The sequence below is a fragment of the Dasypus novemcinctus genome, chromosome 4, assembly GCF_030445035.2.
Source record: "Dasypus novemcinctus isolate mDasNov1 chromosome 4, mDasNov1.1.hap2, whole genome shotgun sequence".
Lineage (NCBI taxonomy): Eukaryota > Metazoa > Chordata > Mammalia > Cingulata > Dasypodidae > Dasypus > Dasypus novemcinctus.
This window is the reverse complement of record NC_080676.1, coordinates 163,683,514-163,696,826: the sequence shown is the minus strand read 5'-3', so window position 1 is coordinate 163,696,826 and position 13,313 is coordinate 163,683,514. Positions and strand designations below refer to the sequence as shown.

General features: G+C 49.0%; 1 protein-coding gene across 1 annotated transcript in view; it reads right to left on the bottom strand.

The window, feature by feature from the left end:
• The window catches only part of UMODL1 (uromodulin like 1), a 67,500-nt gene that overhangs the window by 11,832 nt on the left and 42,355 nt on the right, over window positions 1-13,313 (bottom strand). The window contains exons 12-15 of the mRNA XM_071214496.1: window positions 6,757-7,014; window positions 4,694-4,806; window positions 2,071-2,284; window positions 245-382 (exon numbers count right to left, since the gene is read on the bottom strand). Of these exons, the coding sequence (XP_071070597.1) occupies window positions 245-382; window positions 2,071-2,284; window positions 4,694-4,806; window positions 6,757-7,014 (723 nt within the window). The remainder of the gene's footprint in view (window positions 1-244; window positions 383-2,070; window positions 2,285-4,693; window positions 4,807-6,756; window positions 7,015-13,313) is intronic.

Here is a 13,313-nt window from a genome sequence, read left to right as displayed (position 1 = left end):
GTAAGGCACCATGCAGAAGGCTGGGGTGCTTGAAAGATATGAGGGGGCACGCTCGTGCCCACGCCCCACCATACATGCTCACACACACGCATAAACCCACACACGTGCACATGCGTGTGCATGTAATGAAGACACCTGCCCAGGCCACAGACATACCCTGGCCTTGTTTGGAAGTGAAGCTCGCTGCGCCGATGCGCCTTAAAGAACGGACACGCAGGCGGCCCTGCGCGCCCGGCACATTTACCTGCACAGCCTCGCCTGGGGTACTCAACGACGAGCCCGGGGACCCCACCCGGGCAGCTGCACGCAAACGACCCGAGCGTGTTGTGGCACGAGGCACCCGCTGGGCAGTCGTCCTCGCTCTGCGTACACTCGTCAAAATCTGCGCAACATTTAGAAGAAGAGACGGAGAAACGTGACACGTGCATGAGGGCCAGCAGCCGGCCCAGGGGCGAAGTGCATCTCGGGGAGCAGCGGTGAAAAGCCTTAGGTGGGGGCAAGCCACACGCCAGAGCAGCAGCTTGGGGTTCGGTGAGAGGTGTGACCCCATCGTCTACAGGGGTGGGCGGAGGAGCAGTGGAAGGAACCTGCAGGGGCTGCCTCTGCCCAGGGGGGGTGGGCTTGGGGAGACGCTGGGAGCCAAGCGGGCGGGCGGCAGCACCCACCGGCAGGGGCCCTGGCACGACTGTCCTGTCCGCCCTTTTAGGCTCCATCGGGGGAGCGACAGGGCCCAGGGTTTGCTGCAGAAAAGCGGGACCCAGAATCTAAAACCTACCCCAGAAGGCCTCCGCCGGGTGTAACTGCCTGCCCGGGTCGCTGGACTTCCTTCTACATCGCTACGATCATGGTTTACACACAAATCAGCAATATTTCCTAACTTAACAAACCTCGTTTTTAATAATTTCCTAACAGCCCATGACATTTACTTAAAATCTTCCCCTCCTCCTGGCCCATCAGGTATTTCCAATCCTTTTGCTTTTAAAATACCTTCGTACATAAACTGCGATCCACATTGAAATCTATTTCCTTAGGAAAAAGTCCTAGAAGTGTTATTCCAAAGTCAAAGTGGATGAGCATTTCGTAAAGCCCTTGACACAAAGTGCCAACTGACTTCCAGGAAGTGTGAGCGGTTTCTAATCCCCTCTGCAATGCACGCAAGCGGCTGTTCTACCACACTTCCAACAGTGCTGTTATTACTACAAGTGTTATCATTGGAAAGAAAACAAAGAGCACATTTCACTGCGTATGTCTTTGTTAGTCATTTGTCTTCCTTTATATGTGTCTGCTCAGGTCTTTTTTGCATATATTTATCAGATGCTTAGGATTCTGTTATTCATTTGGGTGATCTCTCTATATTTTGGCTACTAATTCTTCATCAAATTTGTCAAAAGTATTTTTTTTGGTTTGTTTGTTTTTTTATTTTGTCTGACATGAAAGCTTTCCATTTACATGTAGCTGAATGGTTCAGTCTTCTTTTATGGCTTGTTTGCCCCCTGCTTTAAACCATGAAAAACCTTTGTCATTCCAAAAATCAGGAAAATGACCACCTTTATCGTCCTCCACTTTGGCTTTATATGTAACTATAAGCCAGTTATCGCTTATTTTCCAGTAATTTTCAACAGCTAATTAAGTTTAATTTTTCATTCACTTATTTTCAAATGATTTGCTTTCCATGTGAAAGGAGACAAGCACTTAAGTTGCCTGTTTCCTCTGCTTTCCTTTTCAGTTATTTCCATGAGGCTCTCCTTGCAAACCACCTGCCAGGAAATCTGGCTGCAGAGAGGGGCGCCTGCCCTCGGCGCGCCGCAGTGGGGGAGCAGTGGGGCAGCAGCGGGGCGCGCCCTGGACAGGAGGAGCAGCTTCTGTGGGAGGCTGGGTGGGTCCCCCCGAGAACGCCTAAACCCGCCAGCCCCTCGGGCCCCGGCGGCGGGAGCAGCGACAACCATGAGGAGGCCCCCGCCTCTCTCAGCTGCATCTACCTCCCGGGAGAGCCCTCGCCCTGGCACACGGGACAGCTTCCGAAAGCCGGGGGCAGAGCCGCACCTTTTCGGGGGGCCCACCCCCGCGTACCCTCTATGACCGTGTCATCCGCAGCCACCTCCAGCAGCGACGTGTTCCGAAAGGCAGCAAGGAACGCGGCCGACACCTCCCGGACGTCCACGTCTGCGATGACCAGCAGGTGAAACGCCACCACAACGCTGCCCCTGGAGATGTTGGTGACCTCCAACCGGATGCCCCCGGCGTCCAAGTGCCCACGCATGGCAGCTGGCAGGGATGTCCGCACCTTTATAAAACACCGGGAGGGAGGAGCTGCCCACCCCGCTCCTCCTGGCACAGGGAGCAGAGCTGCCCGCGGCTGAGAGGGGGCGGGCACTGGGCAGCCCAGGGCCCCGCTCCAGCACAAGGCCTGGGTGTTTCAAAACCAGCCGGAAGCTGCAGAAAGATTTCAGTGGTCGGGTGTGGGGCTGGGTGCAGAGGCAGGGACCCTACTGAAGGGGCTTGCCACTTGGCAGGAGGCCACGAGCGCATTTAGACTCTGCTATCCTCAGCGCAGAGCCACTGGGAGCAGTGGGCATCACAAGCGGTCCTGGCGGAGGGAGACCACCCCCCCTTAGTTGTTTCTAGAACAGCTCTTTTCTTCTGTTTCTGCAGAACGTTTCCACCTTCCGTGCTTCCTCCCCAGACTGCTTCCCCTTGACCAATGCCAGCATTCCTTTTGGAGGGATGCCCCGTAAAGCCTGGTTTTTATACTCTAACTTTGGGTAGAGTTATACATCATACACCGCATTATTCTATTCTAACCCATCAAGGTCAATATGCCCAGAAAGACACACTCTTACAACGTGTTTCAAATATTTGCTATAATGCAAAACTTCTACAGAAAAAAGGACCTCAGAGATTTGCCGCACAGAGAACACCCCCTCCTTCTCTGAACAGGGATGGGGGGCAGCGTCTCAGAGCACGGGCTCCTGGCTTCATTTCCCGAACATGGAGTGGACCAGCTTAAGTAAATCCATTGTTCTGTCACCCCTGCAGACGCCCTGAGAGCCCAGGGCCGTCTTTGGTTGGTGCTGTCACCCCCTGTCACTTTACCATTTGAACAGACAGTGCTCTCTCTAGCTCCCTCTCTCTGATTCCAGACAAGGCTCTGTCACATTTTGGATTAATGTCACTTTCAGTTGCATTTCAAACAAGACTCCAAGCAGAGTTCCTGGGCCCTTGTCAGGAAGTGATGAAAAATTGGGTTCTGCCTTAACCCCCCACCCCTCAAAGCCTATTTTAAGGTCCTGCAGTCATAAGCAAGTGCACAGTCATCTGCTATCCTGAAATTCTAGACAAACGAAAAACAGCTATGCCCCAAAATGGACAAAGAAGGAAAGATTCATCAAGCCACGTGGGGCGGAACTGGAGCCATCTCACTGGCCGCGCTGGTGCCAGCTGAGCACCTGCTGAGTATTTTGAGTAACTCGCCTTCACCCTGAAGGAGATGAGGATACCCAATTGCCATCGACCACCCACGACTCTTGGATGCCAGGCGCTGGGCCAGGAGCTGCAGATCCTGATTCATCAGGCACGGCCCAGCCCTTGAGGCCGCCGGATCCGCGTTAGTAAAGCCGATAGGGCTGGACAGAACCACTGGCATTGCCCCCGCGCCACCCTCCTACCGCCCTCCACCACCAGGGGGCACTGCCAAGCGCTCTCTGTTCTGCGTCCTGAAATCAAACTCCCAGACTAAGGAAAAGCTAGAATTTAGGAGATTTCCACTATGCCAACAAGATCACTAGATCATCATTTTCAAGTGCATCCTCTAGTCTTCGAAGGGTAACCTAACCCTTATCCAAAAGAATATGGTACCCTAAGAGGGAACCCTAGCAAAACGCATCCCAAAGAATGCCAAGGCATGGCTGGGGGAGGCACAGGAAGGAGGGAAGGGATCACAGCAGCATTGCCCTATAACCAAAAGGTGGAAGCAACCCAAATGCCCGTCGACAGACGGATGCACAAGCCAAGCGTGGCATATCCTTTCAAAAGGAAATACAAGCCAGCGGTTGTAAGAAATGACGCCCTGACACAGGCTGCAGCGGGGTGAACCTTGAAAATCTCTGCTCAGGGGAAGAAGCAGATGCAAAGGACCACGCTTTGTACGAGCTCACTGATAGGAAACGTCCAGAAGAGGCAAATCCGAGACAGAAGGCAGGTAGGTGGTTAGCAGGGGCTGGGGGGGTGGGGGGCAGGACTGGGGGGCGGGGCGGGGCGGGACTGCTAACATACAGGCTTTCCTTGATAAAAATGTTCTGGGATTAGATCGTGGGATGCTGGACAATTTTGCGAATCTACTAACATCCCCTGAATGGTACGCTTCTAAAATGTCAAATTTTGTGATAGGTGAAACCAGTCTTAAATTTTTAAAAACATGTTAAAGGCCAGGGTAGGGCTCTGCACTGCTCAGGGTCCCAAAATCAATAACGAAGTTTCACTGGGAAAAAGTCAGCATGAAGCAAGGATGCAGCAAAGAAGCGGGGGTGCCTCCTGCCACCGGCCTCGTCAGGGTGCTGGCGGGTGGTGGGAGAGGCCGGTCGACACCCAGCGGAGCCGCAAGGAGCCACACGTCCAATGCCGGGCTGAGCCTAGAACTCGGCCCCTGCCGTCCCTCAGGCCCCAAGGGAAATGAGCCTGCATTTCCCCAACTCACCGTCCTCAGGAACAGTCCCCGGAAGTCCCGATACTCCTTGCTGCCGGCATCGCGGAAGGATTCCGAGTACCTGACGTTTATGATTCTGACCCTCCCATGGAGCTTCTGCGCCGCTGCAGGGGAAGAGCGGGAGCCCTGGCAGGCTCTGCACGAGGTGGCCGACGACCTTTTCTTTTTTTCCCTCTCTTTATCTATTTATTTTATGTTACATTCAAAACATACGAGGCTCCACATACCTCCCACCCCCTCACCCCACTCCTCCCACATCAACATCCTCTTTCATCATCGTGGCACATTCATTGCACCTGGTGAATACATTTTGGAGCACTGCTGCACCACATGGATAGTGGTTTACGCTGTAGTTTACACTCTCCCGCAGTCCACCCAGTGGGCCGTGGCAGGACATACAATGTCCAGCATCTGTCCCTGCAGCACCACCCAGGACAACTCCTGAAATGTCCAGCATCTGTCCCTGTAGCACCACCCAGGACAAGTCCAAGTCCTGAAAATGCCCCACATCACATCTCTTCTTCCTCTCCCCACCCTCAGCAGCTACCATGGCCACTTGCTCTGCATCAAGACGACCATTTTAACATCAGCCATGGTGCCAGGCTGCCCGGGGCCCCAGGAAGGAGGGTCAGCCCCCAGAGCTCAGCACCACAGCCCAGACCCCAGAGGGGCTGCACCACTGTGGCCTCACTCGCTCGCTGTGCTCTCACCTGGAGGATCCTCCCCTGGGCTGGGGCTTGCGGGCCCCTTAGCAGAGCCAGGGCCATTTGAGAGACAAATGCTGAGAAAGAGGGCCCCGTGGACAGCCAGGCCGGGGCCACGGGTGGAAGCAGCCCAGGCAGGGCAGGGCCTGGGGTCGCCTTGCAGCATCCCACTCAGCTCAGCAGCCCCGGGCCCCGGCAGGCCTCGTTCACGGCCAGCTCTGCTCTCTCCCCCGATGCCCTGCCTCCCTCAGAGTTCAGGGCAGCCCCTGCCCGGGTCTGCTGCTCCATCCAAAACCTTTTCTGTCCACGGAGGGCTTTTGGTGGATGTGGTACGTGAATGGGGCCCAGGCAAGGCCGGGACCTGGGACGCACCTGGCACCGGGGGGGGCGGGGAGGACATGGGCAGCGACAGAGAGACGAGGCTGCTTTCCCATCGGGTGTCCAGCCCCTCCTGAGTGCTTCTACCCAACGCCCTCCCCTCCTGGAGAAGTCCCAAATCCTTGCCCTCGGGATCTCCACTGCTGCCACACCCTAGGCCTGAGGTCCCAGGTTGTGACAGCTGGAGACTGTGACCTCGTCTAAAGGACGTCAGGAGGAGGAGGACAGGCGTGTGGGCAGGAGAGGACCGGGACCCAGCTCGGGCTGGCGGGGTCTTTACCATGAGAGCCCGGCTCCAGCCCTGAGTAGGGACCACCCTCCCTGACCGCCCCACGCCACGCTGACCTCCTTTTGAGCTCGTCCCCAACTCAATGTCCACCTGGCACAATTAGCAGCAGCATCCTATCTTTTCTCTGGCTAGTCAGGGAAGCTACAGATTAAGGCACAGATATTTCTGGATTATAGATGCCCTTGAGGAGAAAAGAGGACATTTACCTGAATCAATAATTAGCAACAAGGATTAGCGCCAATTTACTGAGTCTACGTTTGATTTGCTATCACTCAACTCTATCACTGCCCCTTTTTCTTTGTGCTCCCAGGCTCTCAGGGGCTATTCAAAGATTTTCTATTTGTGCTTGTCTTTCCTGAAAGCCTAGTATGGACTCCCTGAGGGCAAGCATGAGCAAGTGTTTGCAACCTCTGTGGGCAGAGCTGGGGCACCTGGCAATGCTGCCTCTTTGACCACAGTCTACCTGACAACTTTTCCTGAACGAGCCAACTCACATCTGGCAGTTCCAAGCCAGTCAAGTAGGAAGCAAGTGAGCCAAACGCTACTACATTGAGAAGCACAAGAAGAGCTGGCAGCCCTCAGACAACTCCAGCTCTTCTCAAAACTTAACCACCTAAAGTCTTTTCATGCATTCTTTCCTGCCCTTGGAGAACCAGTGGCAATGTGTTTCTGAAACCCATTACCTGTCCTCACTTTCAGGCGTGCTGCGGTGCTTTCTTCTCCACATGCTTTGGCCGCTATCTCAACCACATGCAGCATACCAGGCTCCAGCCCTGACAGCATCAGGCTCGTGTTCTGTGTCTCCAGGTCCAGGATGAGGTTTCTCATTGAAATCAGGGTGAGCTGGAAAGTGGGACTCAGGGCGAGATCTGCAGCCCATGCCACGTGAAAGCCGGAGCTGGTCACGTTGAAAACCGTGATCTTCTGGATGGGAACGGGAGCTGGGAGAGAAATATAAAACAAGGCTGAAGTTAAAGCCAATCATTTGGTTCAGAGAAAGGAAAAGAGAAGCCTCACTTCATGCTAAAATCCTTTTATAATTAATGTTGATGGGCCACTGCCTATAGTGACCTGATACAGGGGATAGATACTTTTAAGCTCTTATAAATTAGAGGCATTTTTTTACAAAAATTCTCAGCCCATGAATATCTGTCAGAATATTCTGATTCTGCCACGTCTTTCCCTGAGACCAACACCAAATAGCAGCCAAGGCGTTTGTCACTGGGTAAAGGTGACGATGGTAACCACTTTCTATTCTCAAACATTACGCATGAAGCATAAGAGCCAAACGTCCCAGGTTAAATCATAAGGGTGGATGCAGCAACTCCTCTGGTCTGTCCCAAATCTCCTGTGTGGTCCCCACCCTTGGCTAACCAAGAACGTGCAAAACAGAAGCTGGTTTAACAAATAATTATTGGGCATTTGCTGTCGGCAAAGCACACTACGAGAGGCAGTGGGAGGGGTGAGGTGGGGGAAGATGTATGAAAGTAAATAATGCAAAGTTCTTTCATCTGGAAGCACATAAGAGACACTGGAGTTTGAAAGATCAGACCTTTGTGTCGCCAGTAGCCACTGGGCTCAGGGTGACTGGGACGTGTCAGGCAGGGCCAGCTCTGTAATTTGTGGGGCCCGGTGCAAAGTGAAAACCTGGGGACACTTCTCCAGAAGGGAGTCGGGGTGTCAAGATGGCGATGGCAGAGCATTAAACCAAGCTCAGGGCACTTCTGAGTTTGGGCCTGGTGACCGCTCAGGCCAGTGCCCTCGAGGCTGGCCCTGCATAGAAATTCCTACATTCCTTGGGGAAAGGAGGCACAGTCGCCTCTCGGGCTGGGGCTCTGCCCTCTCCTTCAGCAGGGGCAGTGTCTTCAACCAAAGACGAATCCCAGGGAGTCAGCGCAGCAGGCTCCTAACCCGGCCACAGATGGAGTCCGCCCGCCCCTGGGCTCTCCGACCCTAAGAAGCCTGCGAGAGGACGTGAGGACGGGAATTTCCACCGCTCCTCCTCTGACCCTGGAGACAAGTCCTCCACTCCCCTGTCCATGGCGAGGCAGAGACGACTCATGATTTCCAAGGAGCACGTCCTGCTGTGCCCTGCAGAACTGTTTAGCCCTTCTTTGTAGAGAAGGACAAAGGGACACACTGAGAGGAGCATGACTTGAAGTCGGACGGGGAGTTGGTGGTGGAGCCATAACATCTGACTCCCTGCCCTGTTTTGTTTTGTTTCCGTTTTTTGCTTTGTTTTTAATTATAGCAGTTGTAGATTTATAAAAAAATCTTGCAGAAAGAGCAGAGTTCCCATATGCCCCCCTACACACATACACAGTTTTCCCTATAATTAACATTTTGCGATAGCACGATACTTTCATTGCAATTGATGAAACAATATTATTGTAATTATGTTATTAACTTTAGCCTCTTGTTTAAATTAAGGTTCACTCTGTGTTGTACAGTTCTGTGTGTGTGTGTGTGGTAACATATACAACCTAAAATTTCCCTTTTTATCTCTTTTCAAATACACAATTCAGTGGCGCTAATTACATTTGCAGTATTGTGCTACCATTACCCTCCTCAATTGCCAAAAACTTTCATCACACCAAACAGAAACTCTGTACCAATTAAACATTAACTCCACATCCCCGGCCCTGCTCAGACCCTAGTACCCTGTATTCTAGTTTGAGAATATATGAATGTGAATATTCTACTTACTTTATATAAGTGAGATACACTGTTTTGTCCTTTTGTGTCTGGTTTATTTCGCTCAATACAATGTCTTCAAGACGCATCCATGTTACCACATGTATCAGGACTTTGTGCCTTCTTACAGTGTGATAATGTTACAGTGTGTGCACAGACCGCAGCCATTCATCTGCTGATGGTCATTTGGGTTTCCATCTTTTAGTACTTGTGAACAATGCCTCTATGAATCGAACTTTGGTGTGCAAATATCTGTTTGAGTCCCTGCTTTCAATTCTTTCGGGTTTATTTCTAAATGTGGGATTGCCAGGTTTTTTGGTACTTGCATCCTTGACTTTCTGAGGAATTGGCAAACTGTTTTTCTCAGGGGCTGCACCATTTTACATTTCCACCAACAATGAACAAGTGTTCCTGATCCTACATATCCTCTCCAACACTTACTTTCTCTTTTTAATAGTAACTCTTCCGCTGGGTGTGAGGTGGTGTCTCATTGTGGTGGTTTTTTTTAAGGACTTACAAGGGATTGAACCTTGAACCTCATACATGTGAGGCAGGCCCTGAACCACTGAACCACGCCTCATTGTAGTTTTGATTTGCATTTACCAGATGGCTAATGATATTGAGCATCTTTTCATATTTTTATTGGTCATTTGCATATCTTCTTTGGAGAAATGATTATTCCAGTCTTTCAACCAATTTTTAATTGGTTTGTCTTTGTTGTTGCATTGTAGGCAATCTTTAGATATTCTGTCATATAGTTTCAAATATTTTTCACCCATTCTGCTACTTGTCTTTTTACTTTCTGGGTAATCTTTGACTTTTTATGTGCAAAAGTTTTACAAATTTTACTTAAGTCCCATTTATCTATTTTTTTCTTTTGTTGCTCATGTTTTCGACGTAAATTCTAAGCAACCATGCCTAGCCCAAGGTCCTGAAGCCGTTCCCCCTGTCTTCTTCTAGGGCTTTTATAATCCTGGCTCCTCTATTTAGGTCTTTGATCCCTTTTGAGTTAATTTGTGTCTATGGTGGGAGTAGAAGTCCACTCCCTCCAAGCACCATTTGTTGACGAGACTCTTCTTTCCCCACGGAGTGGACTTGGTACCCTGGCCAAAGAGCAATTGGCCAAAGGTTTGAAGTTGTATTTCTGAACTCTCAATCAGATTCCGTTTGTCAGTATGTCTGTCCTTGAGCCAGTACTGTGTTGTTTTGGCTACTGTAGCTTTAAATAAGCTTTCAAATCAGGACGTGTGAGTCTCCCAAATCTGATTTTTTAAGGATGATTTTGGCTATTTTAAGTCTCTTCCCCTTCCACATGAATTTGTTCATTGGCTTTTCCATTTCTGTGAAAAAGCTACTGGAATATTGATTGTGGTTTCATAGAATCTGCACATCGCTTTCAGAATTGCCATATTAACAATATTTAGTCTTCCAAACCATTTCCATTCAAAGTCTTCTTGACCTTTTTTAGCATTGTTTTATAGTTTTCTGTATAAAAGTTCTTTACATTTTTGGTTAAATTTATTCCTAGATATTTGATTTATTTAGTTGCTATTATAAATGGAATTTTTTCTTGCTTTCATCTTTGGATTATTCATTACTATTATATAGAAACACAACTGATTTTTGCTGGTTGGTCTTGTACCCCCACCACTTTGCTGAAGTTATTTCATGATTTCCTTTGTGATTTCTTCTTTGACCCATTGATTGTTTAAGACTGTGTTTAACTTACATACATTGTAGGTTTTCCAGTTCTTTCTCTGTTATTGATTTTTTCCCTCCATTCCATCATGGTCAGAGAAGATGCCATGCATTATTCCAATATTTTTAAATTTATTGATACTTGTTTTGTGACCTAACATGTAGTATATCCTGGAGAATGATCCATGTGCACTTGAGAAGAATGTATATTCTGCTATTTCAGGTTGCAGTATTTTAAATATGTCTGTTAGGTCTAATTAATTTTTGTATTGTTCAAATTATCTATTTCCTTATTAATCTACTGGCTAGATGTTTTAACCACTGATGAAAGTGGTGTATTTAAGCCTCCAACTATTATTATAGATAAGCCTATTTTTCCTTTCAGTTTTGTCAGTGTTTGCCTCATGTATTTTGGGGCACTGTGGTTAGGTGCATAAATGTTTGTGATTGTTATTTCTTCTTGGCAGCTTGACCCTTTTATTAATATATAGTGTACTTCTTTGTCTCTTGTAACAGTTTTTTACTTAAAATATATTTTATCTGATGTTAGTAAATCCCAGCTCTCTTCTGTTTACTATTTTCATGGTATATTTTCTTCCATCCTTTCACTTTCAAACTATTTGTGACTTTGTGTCAAAGGTGAATCTCTTGTAAATAACTTACAGCTGGAGCATGCTTTTTTATCCTTTTTGCCAGTCTATGTCTTTTGATTAGACATTTACTCCATTTACCTTTAGTGTAATTGCTGATAAAGACAACACTTACTTCTGCCTTTGTCCTCTGTTTCTTATACATCTTATTTCCTTTTTGGCCTTCTTTTTCTTAATTACAGCATTCTTTTGTGAATAGTTGATGTTTTGTGATTTAACTGAGTGATCCCTTCCTTATTTCTATTTCTGTATATATTTTAAATACATTGTGGTTAACCTACAGTTTGTATTAAACAACCTAAGTATATAACCTACTATTTAGAAAATACACCAACTTAACTTCAATAGCATACACAGTTTCTGCTCCTAAATCCTTCCTTTTCGCCTCTTTATGTTGTTTTTGTCATACATTCCCTCCTTATATTTTGTGTGTTCATAACATGGGAACTATGATTATTTCTTATTCAATAGCATTCTAAATCTTAGAGGAAACAAGGAGTAGAGTTACACACCAAGGATACTGTACTACTGGGTTTTATATTCACCTTTACTAGAGACCTTCACTTCTCCATTCTGCTCCCAGCTACTATCTCCTTTCAACCTGAAGAACTTCCTTCAGCATTCTTTATAGGGCAGGTCTCTTGGAGATGAACTCTTGGATTTTTGTTTATCCATGACTGTCTTAAACTCTCCCTCCACTTTAAAGGACAGTTTTGCCAGATTCTCTCTCTGCCCTGTTTCTATACTGGTGGTTCTCTGACCCAAGCGGGCATCGGAAGCACCACGAGGGCTTGGGAAAACAGGTGGCCGGGCCACCTGTTTCTGGTTTCTGGTTAGAGTTTCTGGTTCAGTAGGTCTGGGTTGGGATCTGAGCATTTGCGTTTCCCCAAGTTCCCAGGTGGTGCTGAGGCTGCCGGTACAGAGACCACACTTGGAGAACCTCTGCTCCTCATCAGTGGAGACCCCAGAGCAGAAGAGCCTGTGAGTCTCCCCAACATTGGTGCTCACCTCTAAGCAGAGCCAAAGGCCAGCAGCCCTTTTGCTGCACAGAAGGAGGTGGCGGGGGTCCCCAACCCACACATCTCGAGTCTGCTGCTGCTTGTAACAAAGGGCCATTGGGAAGGTTCAGAGGTAGGAGTTTTCTGAGAATCTGACTTAGAGAAAGGCTGGTGACCCCAAGTTTGAGAGTCCACACTCCCACCTCTGAGGAATCTTCATGCACTTGATTTTAACTCTTCTCCAAGCCAAGGAATGTGGGGCGCTCCTGCAGCTTGAGAGTAAACCAGGTGATGGGCAGGGGGCAGACTGGAGTGAAGTGGGAATGCCCATTGAGTGACTGGAATACCTCGAGCCCTGCCCCAAACCCTTCCTGTACGTACCCGTGTGGATATACGTGCGTGTGTGACTACAAGTACATGAGAGCATGCCTGGGTGTACTTGCCATGTGGTCAAACCACACGTGTACCCTGGTGCTTGACTGGGTCAGTGTGTTTGTTAGATTCAGCATCGTAGAGGTACAAGGAGTCTTGATATCATCTAGCCTGCTCCCCTCGACCTACACTTGGGAAACTGAGGCTCAGAGAAGCAGAGTTCCCACCTGAGCCTCAAGGCGGGCATGGGGATTCAGGGTGGAAAGCCCTCCCAGGCATGCCCTCCTGTCTGCTCACATGCCACCTGCTTGCAGGAGCACACACCCACTGCTGCCTAGAAGTTGAACACATAGAATTGCCTTACGTTGAGGCACACTGGCTCTATAAACGTCAAAACCAGTCCTAATTCTGCTGGCGAGCGTGCTAGACTTGCTTGAAAAGACACAGCTCCAAACCCATATTGCTAAAGGAGAAATGGGAGCACCGTAGTGGGGAGCAGTCAGTCCACTGTGGTTTTCTGGTTCTCGGTTGTCTTTCCCCCACTGCCCCTCTTGATGGCCTTATTAAGGACATTGTGATTCAAGGGTAAAGCGCACCCCTAGAGCTCTCTCCACAAATAAAACATTAGATCATGGAAGCATCTGCTCCCAGTAAGAGAAGAGAGCCCTGACATGAAAACACAGTAGACCCCTAGACCTGGACTTGGAGAGCACAGTAGACCTCTAGCACCTGGACTTGGAGAGCACAGTAGACCCTAGACCTGGACTTGGAGAGCACAGTAGACCCCTAGACCTGGACTTGGAGAGCACAGTAGACCCTAGACCTGGA